The following is an 18,102-nucleotide window of genomic DNA, read 5'->3' as shown; positions in this document are numbered from 1 at the left end:
TCGTCTCCCTTTCTGGGCTCTAAGCTCTTCATCATTACAAATGGTCCTTGAGAAAATAATAAAGCAAGGAAATGGCATGTAATTAAGTTGTTGCTGCCATCCACCTTTTTTTTTATCCTAATGAAACGCTCCGCGATAACTAATTTAGGAATTAATTATGATTGATGCAACTCTGGGATTTATCAAATGCCTGGCAAGTGTTGATGAGCGTGTGAGAGAAAAAGGCGAGGGGGGGAGGGGGGGGTGTAGAGAAACAGGGGTGAGGGGTGGGTGGTTAATCTTGGAGCTTCGGTTAGCCATCTTCAGATCCAGATCATGAAGTATTTATAATGGTAGGACTCTTCAAATCTCGGGATAGATTTAATTCCCCTCCACCCTATTGCTCTATTCCAAATGAGCTGGAGTCAGGGAGAGTTCAGAGTTTGCTCCCGCGAATATACCCCCACCCCTAACCACCACCCCTCTTTCCCAAACCCCTTCCACACACACACACACACACACACACACACACGCACACACCCTTTACTCAGTTTGAAACGGCGAGAGCTAACCCTGGGTGGTGGGATGAAAAAGAAGGATAGGAAGACAGAGAGAGCGAGAGAACATGGAAGGGGGGGAAACTTCAAAGGTCTTCGGCTACCCCCATTGCGAGGAGTATGCCTCGATATGCAGAAAATGCAGACACACCCACACGAAGACAGACAGACACACAAAGACACACACATAGACACACACACACAAAGACACACACAGAAACAGAGACCGTCATTATGTCTGAAGAGTGGTTACCCCCTGATGGTTATGAGCTCGACTTAATAACTGGTGGAGGGGCACCAGGTGTTTTTAATTGTGTCTCTGTTTATTATGACTGACTGAACGCACCTCGACAAGACCCGGTGAACGTGTCTAAACATCTTCTCCCTGTCTCCCTCTCTCTTTTTCACTGCCTCACGTGTTGGGCCATTGGCACAATGAGCAATGAGATGTCGGAAAAAGCCATCTGAGTGTGGCAACAACACAAACCAGGATGTTTGTGACAGAGCGAGTGTAATGGCATTGGTACACAGAGAGACTTGTGTGCTCAAATGATTGCACACACGCATGCACGCTTACATGCCGGCACGCGCACACACACACACACACACACACTCTCTTCCGATCGCACAGATCTCTAGGGTGTGTTAACGAAGCAGCATCTTCCTCTTGCCCCGCTCTGTAGTAAATCTCCAGTCTATGCGAAGGGAAGGAGCCACTGCTAATGAAGTCAACTGAATGCGACTGCACTGCGTAAGTCCGCTCAGCCGGCCTCAGAACTGGACCGGTGCTCACTAGGGCACTGTGCCTTGCTGCCGTAGTTATATAGATAGATAGATCCATAACTACCGAAGATCATCTCGCTGTTAATGGGTCCTCTATCTCCTTTCATCTCTTCCCAGTCCCCCCGGTCTATTTCTATCCTTCTCTCTCTGGGTTTGATCTCTCTCTCTCTCTTTCACACACTCTTTCTCTTTTCACTCTTTCCCTCTCTTTCTTTCTCTGGGTTTGATGTCTCGCTCCCCCTCTCTAGCAGAGATAGCTCTGAATGTTTTCATTACCAATCCACTGGGCTGATAGAAGTGGGAAACACAGGGGACTGAAGCAGGAAGCTGATAATGTACACAGATAATAGAAGGCTTTCCAGCCGGGGCCCCTCCTTAATGCCTCGCTATCATCCTGATGTCTTTGTGCTGGATCGTTGTTCCTGTGGTTTGGAAAATGAGGTAAATCGGATTCACAAAACAAGTGGATTAACTTAATCACTCCTCATGCTTTGACAATGACCTTCGCTTCTCCGAGCATAATAGGGATTAGGGGGGAGTTGAGGACACATGGCGCGCAGCAGAGTCAGATTACAGTTCTCCCGTGGCAGAATGATTGAAACGCGCTATTCAGACATTCCTTTGCCGTGCCAGGTTTCGATAAGATACAATGCTGCGAGTGGTGAATCTCTAGAAGTAGGTTGTGTCAGGGGAAACGGCTCGATGCAGAGGCCAGGCACGGACGCCCCCCAAAAAACGCATGTGCAGTTTATATGAGATTGAACACTGTGGGCTTCACTTTCACCGCGTCGAACCATCTGATGCTGTGTGCGCAAGCTAGAACAGCCAAGTGGCCAACATATCCACATCGGATATGTTGGCCATGGCTAGCGTATCCCTATCCTCGCTGCGAGGGTATAGGATGTCGTAATATTTCTCAGGACTAATGTTATCGACTAAAGAGCAGGAAGGAAGTTATTCCCGGGGCATATGAAAGACAATAGTCCCTGCTGTTCGATAGTGCATTAAACTGAATGGGAGGGGGGGAAGGTAATTAATAACACAGACGAGCGACCTTTGCCCTTCACGTCGGGAAACCTGAGGTCAGACGGAGGAGCACAAGGTCGCCAGGCGAGCCGCGGGATGAAACGAGATCGTCGATAGCGAACGACGGATGGCCATTGATTGGCTGGCGACAGGCAGGGACGCTCAATTGCGACAGCGGACGCGCGTCTCTCTAGGCGGGCGCCTCCGAGAAATGGGAAAGGGCAGGACAGAGGTGAGTAGTCGCTGCTGGGGGACGGCTCTGCTGTGGACAGGATATGTTTGTGTGCGTACTTCCCGGGCGACGTCACGGTTCCAGTTTGGCGCCGATTCATGGTGGGGGGGGGGGGGGGGGGAGTAGTCGCGCTGCGGCCGGGTGTGCATGTTTAAGGTAAGGTGACGTTTGTGTGTGTGTGAGTGCCAGCGTGGTGGGAGGCGAGGTCGATGAGGGGACTGTAAATTATGGCTGACACGAGGCGATGGCAGGGGGCAAACGTGCTGTGAATCTGTCCCCCCCCTTCCTTCCTTGCATCTCTCACCCCCTCCCTCACCCCTCCATCCCCACCCAGCCTTCCCCTTCACCAGCGTGCCGCCCTCCCCCCCCCCCCCCCCCCCTCGCACGCAGCATTCATAAACGCAGGAGATGGATGTCAGGTTTTGGGAGGAGTGACGCAAAGTTGTTGTGACTGGTGTTGCGTCGTGTCAGCGGGGGGCAGAAGACTGGGTGGGTGTGAATAAAGATTTGCTTGTGAGCATGTGCATGCTGCACTGTATGTACACACATGGCTAATGTTGGCTTGTTTGTATGGATCACCGTACACTCTTAAGGTTGCCCAGGGACTGCTCCAAGGTCTTGTGGTTTGACAAGCCCCAGGTTTAGGGGAAGCATAACAATGGTGGACAGGGTTAATGTAGTCCATTGGAGCCAGCCCTGGTGTTGTACACTCTGTATTGCTCTCCATAATGCTGCAGACAGTGTTCTCTCAGTCTCTCTCTGTCTCTGCCATACATCCCCCTATCTCTCCCTCATCCTTCCTGCGTATCTTCATCCCCCTCTCCTGGGAAAGACAGCATTGTATATTGATTAGGCAGTGTGTCACATGACCTTGACAGCTCTCCTTCCCAGCAGTTTACGATGGAAGGAATGTGTGTGTGAGCATTTTTGCGCGTTTACTGCATGTCAGTGTGCGTGTGTGTGTGTGCGTGCGTGCAGCCGTTTCACGCTCAGATGGATGCTAATATACGTATACACACACACACAGTGACAGATGCCTACGCTTCATGTGCAAACAATTCCTATGCAGACACATGCCTTTACAGTCTTTACCTCACACACACATAGTGTACGTGCACACACGCTCACAGACATACTATACACATACACTCCGAAACACGTACGTAGCTAGTTAGGCTGGGGAGAAACTGGCACGCCTCGTGGCATTCCCATCGCCTCCTCAGAGGCAAGCATAAACAGATTGATTAGATCACTCCTGCTGACTCATCCGATACAGTACCCAGAAAGGGGTGGGGCTGGGGTTGGAGGTGTGTGTGTACGTTGGGGGGGAGGGGGGTTGGTGGCGGGCTGTGTGTGCCGTGTTCATAAGCTGGCCCTCGTTCCAATGATCATCTACCTTCTTCACCTTCTTCCTTTACCCCCCCCCCCACCTCCTCCGCCCCCCACCCCACCCCACCCCGGCCCGGCACGAATACATGGAGACGTGGAGGGGGGCCTGCCTCTAAACGGAGGCCCTCGAACAGCCTCTGATTATCGATCTGTCCCACGGCACAAAGGGTGCGGCGGCGTGTGTGTGTGTGTGTGTGGGTGGTACGGGGCATAAGACGGAGGGATCATCGCCGAGGTGGCGGTGTTGCCGGGGCTAGATGTGAAGTGTGCTCCTCCATTTCTATGTTTTTTGGAACATGAGCCCAATGTCACCGTGACAGCCTGGCGCTCCTCTGAGGACACCGTGGGCCGGAGGGAGAATGATGGATGAGTCCCACAGTCCTCCTCCTCCATGCACACACGCGCATACAAACATGGATATTCACACATGCACAAAAATGACAATGCTATACGTTTTGTCTGGTGTTTGTAGAAATGCTTGCGCTCCAAAGCATAGCACAGACTTCATTATCACTGCAACCCTTGTTAATGCTTCAGGATCAATGACAGATCCAGCCTCTCCCTTCCTCCGTCCCTCCCACCCCTGCGCTGAGCTCCCTTACCCTTCTAGACTTTGTTACTGAAACATTAATCTCATGCTGTACTCTCTTCTGGGCCCCTCCCACTCACTTTGCCTCTCTGTCTTTTTTTGCCTTTCTCTCTCTTCTAATCTCCACCTCCTCCCTTCGTGTCTTATACTTGTACACTTCCTTGTGTGTCTTCCAGTGTTTTCCTTGACCCGGAAGCTCCCATAAAGGTCCTGGAGGCATGTTGACCTCATCCAGGCAATCCTCCCTCCCTCCCCACCCAGCCAAACCCTGCACCAAACAGTTCCTACAAGGGAGATGAACACGAAATAGATGGGTTGCCTCGGGTGAGCAAGACGCATGTGGCTTAGTGGCCATCCATCACGACGCTACAGTGGCAATGCCCTGTCCAATAACAGTGGGGTTGGGGTGGGGGTGGTGATGGTGGAAGGACAGTAGGGACAGTAGGGACAGGCCCCCCCCGCCCCCCCCCGCCGCCCCCCGAGATGGGGTGTTAAAGCCAATTAAGTGTGGTTGGAGAGAAAAAAAATCCTGTGTCCCCTAGATTGATGGACTCTGGGACTCTTGATGGGTTCTGCGGGCGTAGCGTTCTTTTTGCCGAACGATACTTGGTGCAGGCTATGATTACTTGTAGTCAAAGCCATAGCCTGGAGTGGGTACAGTATAAATACTGGGATTAATGACTGTGTGAGTCGCTAGAGTGAACCATCCTTCATGCTTGTAGTCCATTCCAACAGCACATTGAGACTGATACAAAGGTCGTTTGGGCATTGGGTAGAAAAATGGCCAAGCCCTTACAAGAATTTTCTCCCCACATCAAATTACAATATGTCAAAAAGAAAAGGGATAGATAAACAATAAATGGGATTACTCAAGATCAAACTCAACCAGCTCCATGAAAAAAGAGAAAAGGAAATCAATAAGTGAAGTAATTGGGTCTTTCAAAGCCTATGTAGGCTTCCCCAAGGCTAGCCATGCTAATGCATTTAGATGATAATGCGCTGCGCAATACATCAACATGTCCACCCCCAAGACACGACAGGTTAAATGTATTTTTTCCCCTTCTGCTGCATGAACGTTCAGAGAAATCAATTGTGGGAGGTGGTTAACCAAGAGGCAGATAGTCTGAAGGGGGAAGAGCAGCACAGGAAATGGAGAGAGACATGCAAGCTAGGACCGCAGGTAACTAGGTCAGACCCAACAACCTTCATTACCCATCCAAAAAATGAATCGGCAGCGACACCGACGTGATTTCCCAAAAGACCAGACTGGAGACAAAAACGCCATTCCAGAATGGAACTAACTACACTGTCAATGAGCTGCCGCTCCCTGGTGCAAATCAGTACACTGGGGGAGTGGCACTATCGACATGGACTTCAGGAAAACACAGTCTGAGACTAGCCATTTATACCGGTTGTTAGCGACCTCTAGTTAGCCGGCTAACTCGCAGACTAGCCAACAATTAGCTGCATGTAGCCTAAAAGGTACCATAGAACCGTAACAATAAAACAGACAGGAGTAGTCTGCAACGAGACAAGAATCCACAGGGGCGCACACTCAATGTATTTCCTCTAACAAGGGAACATTCTAGTCCTCCACTGTCTTGTCCCGCCATGCTATGTGGCTGCAATATTGAATAAAGAGTCATTCCTCTGTCTAATGTCTTTATAAAGGCCCTGTAAGCGGTGCATTTGGAGGAAAGGATTATGTCTGGCTACAGATGAGGGTATTTATCCTTCAGAGAGCTGTGCTGTCAAGGCACGTTTCCTGCCAGATCTGGTGTCACTCCTCCCAGCCTATCACAGATCAGATGTGGTAAGCCGTTGCTCACAGGGCACTTTTTTAAGGTTTACTGTGCCCTCCATGTGACCTGTAACCGAAAACTCCACCCCCCAAGATCCATCCCTCATACTAAAGCAGAGGGTGATCTCTTGGTATTGATTGGGCAGCGGGGTCTGCAGATAGATTGTGACACGCAATATGTCCTTCCTGACATTTTCTTTCGCAAACCGAACAGGATCGTCTGGGAGACCGCAGTTTAGCATATTTGCAAGACTTCTAAATAGGCAAACAATCTGGAATGGTGCTTTTATTTAGCACTACACTGCACAGTACCACCTCAGCACATTCTCCATCCACCTGCACCACAGTTTCATTACAAATCACATATGGATCGCTCGTCAAAGTTGTCTGATCAATCGCCCGCCGAAACGGACACATAGATCGGACTTCAGAGACAGGCATTGATTTCAAGCAAATCTGCCCGAACATCTCCCCGTCTCTTGCTCGGCACACCTTTCCAGTACTAATGAGCAGCCGCCTTCATTCTTTGCCAAGTGAGACGTTCTCTTACATGCCTTCTGTCAGGAAACGCCAGCGATTCATTACGAGGAGAGGAGAGCAGTCTGTCGGTTTAGTTAGCGTTGCAAGACAGACAGCTATGTCACCTTATCCCTTCTAAACAGCCGTAATCAGCCTTTAAAACTCATTTGTATTGTGCATCCCCTTCAAAACATTAATTTAGGCTAAGCTAATTTACCTTCTTCATGAAACAGTAGCCTGTCGCTAAGCTAGGAGGTAAAAACTATATGCTAATTAATGTCACTCAGATTTAATTGGGCACAAGGAGGTGTTCGGTATGAATGTAGAGTATCAGTGCATTTTCAACAATCAACAATCCAGGAAATAAACACAACAGCCTTGAGGTGGTTGAATTAGCATTCACTAACAACCATCCCCCATATACCCAGTGAAGATGCAATCGGAAGATTTAAAAATAGACACACACACGCACAATCACGATCACACCAACATTCAAAGGATATGCTCTCCAGTAATCAGGAAACAGGTGATTGTAAGTAGGGGCTTTGGGTTTCTAATGAGCCTTGTTGGAGATTGCAGGACAAATTTACCTCTTTCTACACTAGCTTCCCTTATGCTGTCAAAGCCACAAGGCCTGCTCTGTCGGGGCCAAACTTCCTTCTCGTCTGAGCTCGCAGGAGTTATCTAGAGCATGAATAACTCATAGGCTAAAGGAAAAGATGTTAAATACTCCACTTGCGAAGGGTTCGCCCTGATAGGAAAAACACTGCTACTCCACCTTTCCACTCCTTTCCCGTCCGTTGAAACTGCTATGCTGAAATAAATCCATCAAATAGGGACTATTTCAGTGATCACTGTTACAATTGACTATTGTATGTATTTTTTGAAACCGCAGTTTCAGTCACTCCCCTCCGGCAGAAGGCTGCGGTCCATCAGGACCAATACCTCACGCCACAAAAACAGTTTCTTCCCTTCCGCTGTTGGCCTCTTCAACAAGGCCAAGGGACCACACTGACTCTAATGACTTCTTGCTTAAAACACACTGCTTTTTGCACTGCATTACAAAATGGTATCTTGTACATTTGTATTTTTTGTAATATTTGTATTTTTATATTGTAATTTACGGCAAATTATATTTTATTTTATTGTATATTTAATTCTATTCTAATCCCACTTAGTACTGCTAGTTTATGTACCCTTAGTATAGATAGTCCACATATTTAAATTTTAGGTATATGTTTATTGTATGCACCTTCCTGCCAAAGCAAATTCCTTGTCTGTGCAAACTTTCATGGCGAATAAATCCCCCATTCTGATTCTATTACACAGTCATAGAGAAGAGCTAAGCAGTCATTTTAAAAACATGACACAACATTTTTACAGTAAGATCCAAAAGTCTGAATGGTTTTTGTTACTTTGGTTCTGTGTTTTCCAGGATACAAAAACAATAACTTGAAAGTGCAGAGGGACAGCATTCATTTACTCATGGGACAACACGTTAAGGAATGTTCATTTTTTTTACTTAATCCCTCCATTTTAAGCTTGAAAAGTTCAACATTGCATACAGTATATCAAACAGATTGGGTTTGGTTCACAGCTGAATCCTTATGTAAACATATTAAGATACAACATGTTTGTACTGTTAGGTTGAAATAGTGACAGTAATATACAGAACTTTACCAGGAGTTGGCTGATTGTGTACAGATGGTAATGATTGCATGTAAAGAATATGCAACAGTATTTAATATTAATATTTTTTATCATGCATACTGTTAAACTCTTCAAAGACGTTTGGTGCAATAAAATTGAGCAGATGACAGTCTTTTCTTTAACTGTATTGTCAGAATCAAAATAAAAATGGCATCATTGTCCAAGGAATTTGGCTGCTAATTCTATAACATTCAAAGAAACCTTTCAATGGGCCCTGGAAGGCCCAACGCACGCTAAGGCTAACGGTACATCGAAGACTCTTTCCAGCTCGCTCCTTTTCCACGCGCCCTGGCCCCTCGCTTGTGATCGCCAGCGACGAGAGGGTCGCCATTGACGAGGAGCAGGGTCACGGAGGCGGAGGGTTGGGTGAGCAAATCCCACCAGACGAGCCTCTTTGTGCATTCTGCGTGTGGCGAGCTAAGGCGCTTGTTGTTTGCTGAGACAGCAGCTGATTCCTCGCTTTGCTCCCTCAGCCCTGCGCACGGCGGAGGCAGGAGGGACTTAATTGCTTCATTAGCAGAGGGGCTAGTGAGGAGAGTGTTCCTCAACATTGTTCAATGTCAAGAGAGCATCCGAGAGGAAAGGTTAATGGAGTAAATGGCGTCGCTCTCCTTCGTCAAGGCCAGACCAAATAAGCGGGCTTAAAAATAGGCCCCTCCGCCAAAAGAGACAGTCATTTACCAATGTTGCGTAGAAATCACCACCCAAGCTCTGTTTTGAATCGTCGTCACATCCCCGTACATGCTTTCCAACACGGAGAGAGCGCTGACGTGAGGGGGTTATTTCTGTTGCTGTCGTTCTTCTTTTCTTTTTTTTTGCTGCGGCCCCAGTCTTGAGCACACAGTCATAATGCCAACTTTAATTACCTTAAGAGCTTGATTTTGCAGACGCTGCCTTTTCCCTCCCACACAGCAAACCCGGACCTCCGGCGGCAAATCATGCCAGACACTCCCCCATATCCTAACTCTGGAATGACACTGACAATAAAGTGATGTGTGCTCCTATAAAAATGAGAAAGTTCAAACCTCAATAGTCCATCTTAAAATGACAAGAGGATAGCAGAAGTCCCAGAGGTGCATTCCACCCGCTCCAAACTGCACCTTTCATTTCTGAACATATTCGAAAGGAAAGATCTCATTCATCTCGCTGGCTCGTTGCCTAACAACCATAATTGAGTACATTTCACATGTGGAGACAACAAAAGAGGCAAAGGATGACTAAACAATGGAGGAACTGTAGGGACAGTGGAACAGTCCAGTACAGTAGCATCTGTACACAATCCATCTGGGAGCTTGGTTCGGGAAGTAGACAGCATTCATTTGCCATTCCCCAGAGTGCACTGCAGTACAGCTAGCGTGCTCAGTGTGCTTGTGTGTGTCTGTTTACACGTGTCCGGTACACAGAATAGCAACCATCAAACACAACTCACTTTTACCTCTACACAATCAAGTTGCCGGTCTCACCTTCATTGTAGACAAGGCAAATTTTTTTAAGGCAGAAATGTCATGCTTTTAGGTACAACTGAATACAGATTTCTGCGACTGGCTCTCCGTGACACTGCGACGTGGCGGTTACAACCATAAAGCACCACATCTGTATGGGCAGTATAGCGTTAAGGCTCCATTTCATCAACAAGTCAAGTCTAACGACTCGTAAAAAACAAAGGTGGTGGTGCCATCTGTTCTGGAACTGTGTCCCGGGAAAATGGAAAGAGAAAGAGAGAGAGAAAAAGCTTTTTTAGCTGGGGCAGTACACTGTTGCCCACTCTCCCCCATGGCCTAAGCACCTGAATAAGTAACTTAATCTCCTATGCAAACATAAACTTCTTCCGTTGAGTGCATCCCAGCCTCTCAGCATTTAAAGGTTGCGGCATTCAGTTAGTGTGACACACTGCAGGCTATAGCGCAATCAGGGGCATTACACACTTAATTGCAGGCAGCCTAGCGATTGATCAGCGATATCCAGTTTACAATGTTTTCGCTCTGGTATGAACAGCCAAATGTCTGGCACCGTGGTTCGATAATTAAACCATCCATCACTATGCCTCCACTACAAGATAACACAGCCAGCAACTACAGTGGGACCTAAATATTGCATTATACAATTACTACAGAACAGCAATAAATAGGATGCAAGTGATGACCAAAGCATTTATTCGTATTAAGAATTAAACAGCAAATATACATACTTAGTTGTGATAAAAAGGTTACTTTGAGGGACACTAGTAATTTAAAGGTAACATTTATGAAAGTGTAATTTCATGGACGTGACCAAAAATGACCATAAAACTAGAATTGAAGTGTATATAATCTTCAACATCCCTTGATTTCAGAGACCTTCAAAGCCCAGCCAGCCACCAAGACTATGGAAGAACCATCTAGTGTCGTAATGCAGTCCTAATCCATCACTAAGCCAGGTAACTGTTCTGTCTTCCCTGAGGTTCAAGCACTCTAATCAATGGCCACCAAATTCTTCTCTTCCAAACACCATCCATCTTGGGATCTTTTCACGCCTCGTGCTGTGACGACCAAAGGGTCCCAAGATGAATGTAGGAGGAGCAGGAGTCCTCTTGCTGATTACAGGCGCTAACGCTTGGGGGAGAGGAGCACGCAAGGGAGGAAATGGAGTGAGACAATGGTGCACGCGGGTTCAAAACACCTAATGGAGTGGCCTGCTAGCAGAGCTAATAGACTGTTTCAAATTGAAAGGAACAGCGGGCGTCTAAACAGAGCGACGTGGAACATTTCCCCCCATTCATTCACTCGGCTTTCCACCAGAAACCAAAGAGAGAAAGACAATAGCAAATAACGGAACCTGCTGGGGTTCCACTGTCTTGTGAAACATGCATTTGCACCATGGGTTGGGTTAGTTTATCTGTAATCAATGTTGGTCATTCAATTACAGCTGAATGTCATATGTAGGGAGAGACAGTCAATTCTAAGTGAATTAGTGCTATCCCGGTGTGAGGGAAATGCATGTCCAGATAGTTTCCTCCTCTTCTACATGTGAAAAAATGATTTTCTCAGCATTCTTAGACTGCCTTACGTGGAAGTCAAACTGTGAGGAATATTCCCCAGGTGATTCTGTTATCAATGAACCCTGTCTTTTGAATAATCCAAAACTTTCTTTGGCCATGATAATCAATAATCCCACCGAGTGGTGAGAGATAACGTTGCCTCAGGGTTTGGTCTGGATGTTGCGTGATGAGTGGAACACGTATTCGACCAACAATGAATATCTGACATGCCTGTCACTGGTTCTCCAGCTAAAAAAAATAATCTTCCAAGTCGCCCTGGATCAGGTCGTGTTCTGAACAAAGAAACAATTAAACTGATTGTATATCATCTCAGCTCGACAGGAGTGCTCCTGGTCAAGTTAATGGGGGGGTTGGATGACAGTCTGTTTGTCTGTGTGTCAGACTCTGTGTATTTGGATGTGCATTCGCAATGTGTGCGTGCCGCCACACAACAGCTTCCACTTTGTTTTAAAGTATTTGCAAATGCTGTGTTATTCAAGCAGATCTATAATTTCCATATCATTGAAAAGGCAAACGCATACACCAAACATATTGTAAGGAACATGTTATTCTTTTATGTCAGTGATGTAAGCAGTATTCTAAGCTGCTTGAAATTGAGAGACACCTCTGCGACAAGGATTTGGGGGAGCGGGGGGGGGGGGTGGGGGGGTGTGTGGAGGTGTTTATTTTCCTGTAGCTCAACCCCACACTGAAAACAGAGATATTATACCTGGTTTCCAAGAAAGAGCATAGATCAAAAGCCCTGCTCTGCTGGGAGAAGACAAGCATGCCAGCCTTATTTTGAGCTGCCAGTTTGCGCTTAGGCAACGAATGCTTGAGAGGAGCACTGTAGAGTTGGATGCTCCGAATGAGAGCATCTCGACGGGTTCCCGTGATAAGGAGATCATTTGTAACCAAATGTAGAACACCTAAAGATCTTGATCACGTCTCCCATTTCTCTGTCGGCCTCCTTCCGACACATGTACTCGGTTGATGTGCAGTGCACCAGGACCAAACCAGCACATCAATGGGGGGCATTGACAATGCTAACGCGTTCTCTTTCTTTCTCTCTTCTTTTTATCTCTTTTCTGTCTCCTTCTGTAGTTCATGAAATACAGCTTCACCATTGTGTCATTGTTTCATTAACTATTTGGTCTTAGCGTCATCATAAAACAATCAAAGGGACCTCAATCAAAACTGTTTATGTTGAATAGCGGCAAAGCGTTCTGAGGATTCACGAATAAAGGACTGTAATTGTCCAAGCTCCATTGACTTTCATGATTATTTACTGCTACAAACAACGCAAAAATCTTCGCTTTTGCTGGGAAATGACCGCGGCTGGACAGATTAGAGAGCGCCGCAGGGCATTCTAACATTTGAACCCAGCTTGCCAACTTGTAAGGGAAGAGCCATCTCGAGCGATGCAGAACATAAAAAAGATCTCCTTTTTTCAAGAATGAACACATTGCAGTTCCATGCATGTGGCTTGAGTTAACGTGAATTGAAGCCTCCCAAGAACATCTGTCAAAGGTTAGCTGTGAAGTGAAATAGGCAGTTCCTGTTCATGTGTTCCAAAATAATCTGGTAGTAATTTTCCCAGTGAAGGATGAAAAAGAGGCAAGGATTTATAGGTCAGAAAACCGAACAGGGCCAGTCGTGCAGACATATGTGCCCTCTATCATTCTTAGCAACATTTCAAACACATAATTGAAAACATTGATTTTTTGTTTACATACTCAATGTCAACTTTGTACCTTGTATCTTTTAGCTTTATATATCCATCGAATTGTACATTAAAAAGACTGGTTGGGAAAATAAGCGTTGATAAGTGAAATAAGCTGAAGAATGAGATCTGTTATGTGAAAACATTAATTTCCATGTAACCAGTGACCTTCACTTCTACCTTGGATGTCTTTGGTTGGTAAAAATAAACAGCTCATTGTGAAAACGTTCCACTGAGAGAGGAAGACCGAAAGAGAGAGAGAGAACAAGTGAAAGAGAGAAAGGTGTGTACAGTTGTCGTGGAAGTTTTTTAGAGAATCAATCGTTTAAGCTGAAGTCGGGTGAAGTACAGAGTTAATGTTTATTTGACGTAGATTTAAACATTATAACGTTATCAACATAACATCATCGACACACAAACATAAGACAATAACACAAAGACAATTCCATACAGCTCCATCTAGCATTCTAGAATGGAACCGGGAGAATCCAGCCCACCAGCACTACCCAGCTGATGGCCCTGAACCCCCCAGAACATTCTTCAACAGACCATTTTATAGATACGACAGTTCTCAAAAGTCATTGGTCCATCCTACAGACATGCAGCTATACCAAATCTCTTCTGTCATTGTTTAAATCCTTAGAACAATACAGTTGAATCCACATTGTCTTCAGACCAACTGTCTCTTCCCCCCAGGTGACACGAACTCTCTCAGGTCACCCAGACTTCCTGTCTCTTAGACTTCACGTCTCCTAGTTAGGTGTCATAAAACTACAGGTGGCATCTCTACCAAATGGAGTTTAATCAACATACATTGTATCAAGCTTCTTAACCAACTGTAAACTTATCCTAAAACACATTCATTGTACATAGGCCCTATATGTCTTTCACACAGTAACATCCACTCTTTCACCTAGACTTTTGCTCGTTTTAAAACACAGGACAGGGCTTGCTCTACAGGACGGAAAGACCTTCAGACTAAAAGCTCCTCAATCAATGAAACATGAAGGATCGCTCCACAAAAAGGAGAGGACTACCGCAATAGAAAAACATACCGTCATCTAAAGGCCATAAGAGTCAAGTAACACATCTGCAAAATGTGCTTGGGATGCAAATTGCTGTTTTGTAGTGATATGAGTCTCCAGCAGAATCTCTTGTGCCAGGGACTGGCAAAACATTACCTCTCTCCTCTGAGGAACACTTGATTGGGTAAAACAAAACCAAAAAAAGGGTTTTAGCGATACATATCTAAGTGCTTGTATTTTGTTTTGAGTTGCCTACTGTAGCTAAGCCCTTGGTTTACTTTGAGACCATTTACTTGGCTCTCCGCTTTGGCCCTTACGGGTACACTTCCATAAATGCTTTTTCATTTGTGGCGTGAGAAAAAAGAAGAAGGTGCTGCAGACAAGTGGGTTTGCATGGACCTGGTTTTGAGAAACCACAGTTGAGAGTCTGTTTGACAGCTCTCTTTGACCTCTGTGTTCAACCACCCCGTAAAGGTTGATCCATCCTTTGCGCCCCATGCAATCTGGACTGTCGCTGTACTCTAGTTGGATTTCCTGTTTTCGCATGTATTGCCATGGAGCTGCGCCTGCGATGGATATCATGTCTGACCGCTTCTTCGCACTTCTTGTCTCAAAGTGCTGACCTTCTAGGTGTGAAAGCAGTCATCCGTGATGTATATTTTCTGGTGAGTCAGAACATTATTGAAAGGGAGAAAGGAGAGGTGGTAAAGATGGAAAAAAGGATTCAGACCCAAGTTGTCACTCAACCCCACAGGAATGTCATATCCACCTTGGAGTCAATGGCTTGGGCCAAACGTGTGAAAAACTGTGCGATTTTGGTCCCATAAAGCAGAACTGCCAAGTCAAAAACAACTGTAAATCAAAATACACACAAACAAAATGACAAAGTGTAATTGTATCCATGAGAATCAAATTAAGTTACAAGAAGTTGAAGAACTTTGATATTCTCCTTGGCAACCGAATAAATTGTATCAAAATGACTTGTTTATTTGTGAATATCGAATAGAGGCAGTTTGCGTGGGAGTGTGACGAGAGTGAACACATCGAGATGTCACTTCAGGACCTCTGGCACCGGGGGCTCCTGTCATCTTCACATGGGAGATATGCTTTGGGACTTGCTTTGCTAAATATAGAACATGGTGGCAGACATTCAACTCTGAAGCCACTGGTCTATGCATGAACATCCAACGCTCGTCTCAATCGAATGAGATGGAAGGGAAGCTTCGACGTGCACTACTGTGTTGCTTCTGCCATTGTCAGAGAGCAGTTTGCAGCGAGACTGCACAACACATTTATAGTTAGGGTGACATTGTTAAGCTCTGTTCAGAATGAGGTATGTGCGGCCGGGAATGAACTCCGGGCGGATTGGATACTCATTTTTTCTATTAGATTTCTGTCAAATGAATTACAATCTGTTATTACTTCCAAGACAGTCATTGAAGATTTCTAATTCGAAACCATCCATTGCCAGAGCAAGGACAGGCAGGCAATCCATCATTAAGCTCCTTGACTTAGGTTTCCCTAATACCACTTCAAGCTGTTTTACCTTAATATCACACGCTACACTGGATTCACTTTGAGATCTGGGCTGCATGATAAAGGCCTTTAAAGAATTTTGCTGCGATTAATTGTGGCACTCATCTGTCATGTGAACTCTGGATGTTATGTCTCCCACAGATATTAAATTAAAGGGGTCTAAGGACCTCCAAGTCCAACGACAAATAAAAAGGAAATGAGGCCTATTAATGAGTATTGATCATATTATAATAGAAGGCCCCTTCCTCTCTCGGCTGGGCCTCTGGCGTGATCTGGTTTAAATATTGATGTTATCTTAGGATGTCCTTTACCCTGATTCCAAACCAACCTTTTTTTTTCTTTCAGGGTGTCACTTGGCTGTCAACTCAACACTCCCCATTTGAATGTCAAATATCTGAACACATTTGATGGTAACCACAAAAAAATCGTAATAACGCTTTACCCTTACTTACTATCTATCTCCCTCTACTAATCATCTAACATTAACAGACAGCACTATCATAATCTTCATCAGTCTCATCACCAACATCATCCTTATCATGGTAATGCAATTCACATATTCATTGGCAATATAAAACAAGGGATCCTTACAATGGACAGTTAGAACATGCAGAAATGGCAACACCTCATTAACCTTTTAAGGAGTGAGTTATTTTTCCAACTACCAGTGGAACTACCAGTATTTTTCCAACTACTACTGGAACTACCAGTAGAACAATGGTGTGCTCTGTGTCTACGGAAATGGGAGTAACATCATACCTTAGACATGCAAGGTACACCACAGCACGACACATAGCTAAAACATGCATCAACAACTTGTGATGCAATGCTGTTTCCTGAAGTTTAATAAACCTAACTTATACAGTCTGCTTGTAGCGTCTGTGGCTTGTGCTTCCCTATTACTATAAAATAACTAAATTTGAATCTTGTTCAGCTTCAGAGGACAGAGAGACATTTCCAGATGTTCTCATTTCCCATTATCAGGCCAGACCTAATAACAATATTTATTCAAGTTACAAATGTTTGGTCTGGATGCAAGACAGAACACACAGGCTATACAATACAATATATAACGTCAACAGACAGTTTAGCTTGAATGTAATAGCATTCTCAATCACAGGAATGTTATTTTTGATATTTAACCAACGTACAAGTAATGTGAGTCTTGAAGACAGGCCTTTCCCTCTCTCACAAGCTGGCATGCTCTGACCCCGGCACACGCGGGCACGCGAGAGACCAGCATCCTTTAGTCTTGCGGTCACTTATATCTCAGGGCACCAACCAAGCCATTCTCCCACCACCGGCCATCTATTAAGTAGGTCTATTTATTACCAGTCGGTGTCACAACAAATTATGTTATTCCGCTCAGCTCTCATGCCCTGCCTTTGTGCTTACTGTTAAGAAGTAGTTGTGTTTAATCTCTCATTAGCAAACAAAGGAAACTTAAACGAATGTCTGCCAACACTAAAGCTGTCTTTGTTCAGTGACGGGCTAGTGAACGCCTGAAATGTAGCCCTATACAGTCATCATAGAACCGACACATATGTTTTCAATTTCCATGTCAGGCGACTGTTATAGAGAAAGGATTTATTAGAAGTAAACTTTTTCCCTTCTAATTATGTTTTATTTGCTCTTTTGCTGAATTAGTCGCGACCACAATTTAAAATGAGCTCTTATTCAGCTCCAATTCATTGGAAAACGTGTTTCCATTATTAACGACGGATTTATCGCTTATTTCTAAAGGTAAATGTCGGAAAGATAGAAATGTGCTGCATTAATGGATTTCTTAACTGTAGCCTACCTTGTGAACTGCGGAATAGGTGTGTAGCATATGCATGCAACGTTTTGACAATAATTGATAGGAACTCGAAACAATGATTCTGATATATAAAGGTTAACACCATAGTCATGTCACAGATAACAGACACTTCAGTAAGTCAATATTTATAAGAAATGGGACCTCACTTACCCAGAGACAAAGAGCGAAATATTGCAGACATCGTGACACCCGACAAGTCTGGAAATCCCATGCAACGAAGCTGGAAACAATGCGCTCAGGCAGCCTTAAAATTCATTCGGGTGACCCAAGTCAACAGTCACAATAAAGCAGCAGCAATTGGTAGAGATAAAACTGCAATGTAAATCTATATTGAGCAGAGTCCAAGGACATCATATCTTACACATTCGGGATGTGTAAGCTTTTAGGAAAGAACACGT

At 45.1% G+C, this 18,102-nt stretch overlaps 1 protein-coding gene across 1 annotated transcript in view; it reads right to left on the bottom strand.

The window, feature by feature from the left end:
• Positions 1-18,096, bottom strand: part of clmpb (CXADR like membrane protein b) — a 52,311-nt gene extending 34,215 nt beyond the window's left edge. The window contains exon 1 of the mRNA XM_062472645.1: positions 17,855-18,096. Coding sequence (XP_062328629.1) covers positions 17,855-17,915 — 61 coding nt within the window. The 5' untranslated portion in view covers positions 17,916-18,096. The remainder of the gene's footprint in view (positions 1-17,854) is intronic.
• Positions 18,097-18,102: the final 6 nt, after the last annotated feature.

The sequence above is a fragment of the Osmerus eperlanus genome, chromosome 11 (assembly GCF_963692335.1).
Source record: "Osmerus eperlanus chromosome 11, fOsmEpe2.1, whole genome shotgun sequence".
In the NCBI taxonomy this organism is placed as follows: domain Eukaryota; kingdom Metazoa; phylum Chordata; class Actinopteri; order Osmeriformes; family Osmeridae; genus Osmerus; species Osmerus eperlanus.
The sequence above is the reverse complement of the archived record's forward strand: the minus strand, read 5'-3'. Positions and strand labels throughout refer to the sequence as shown.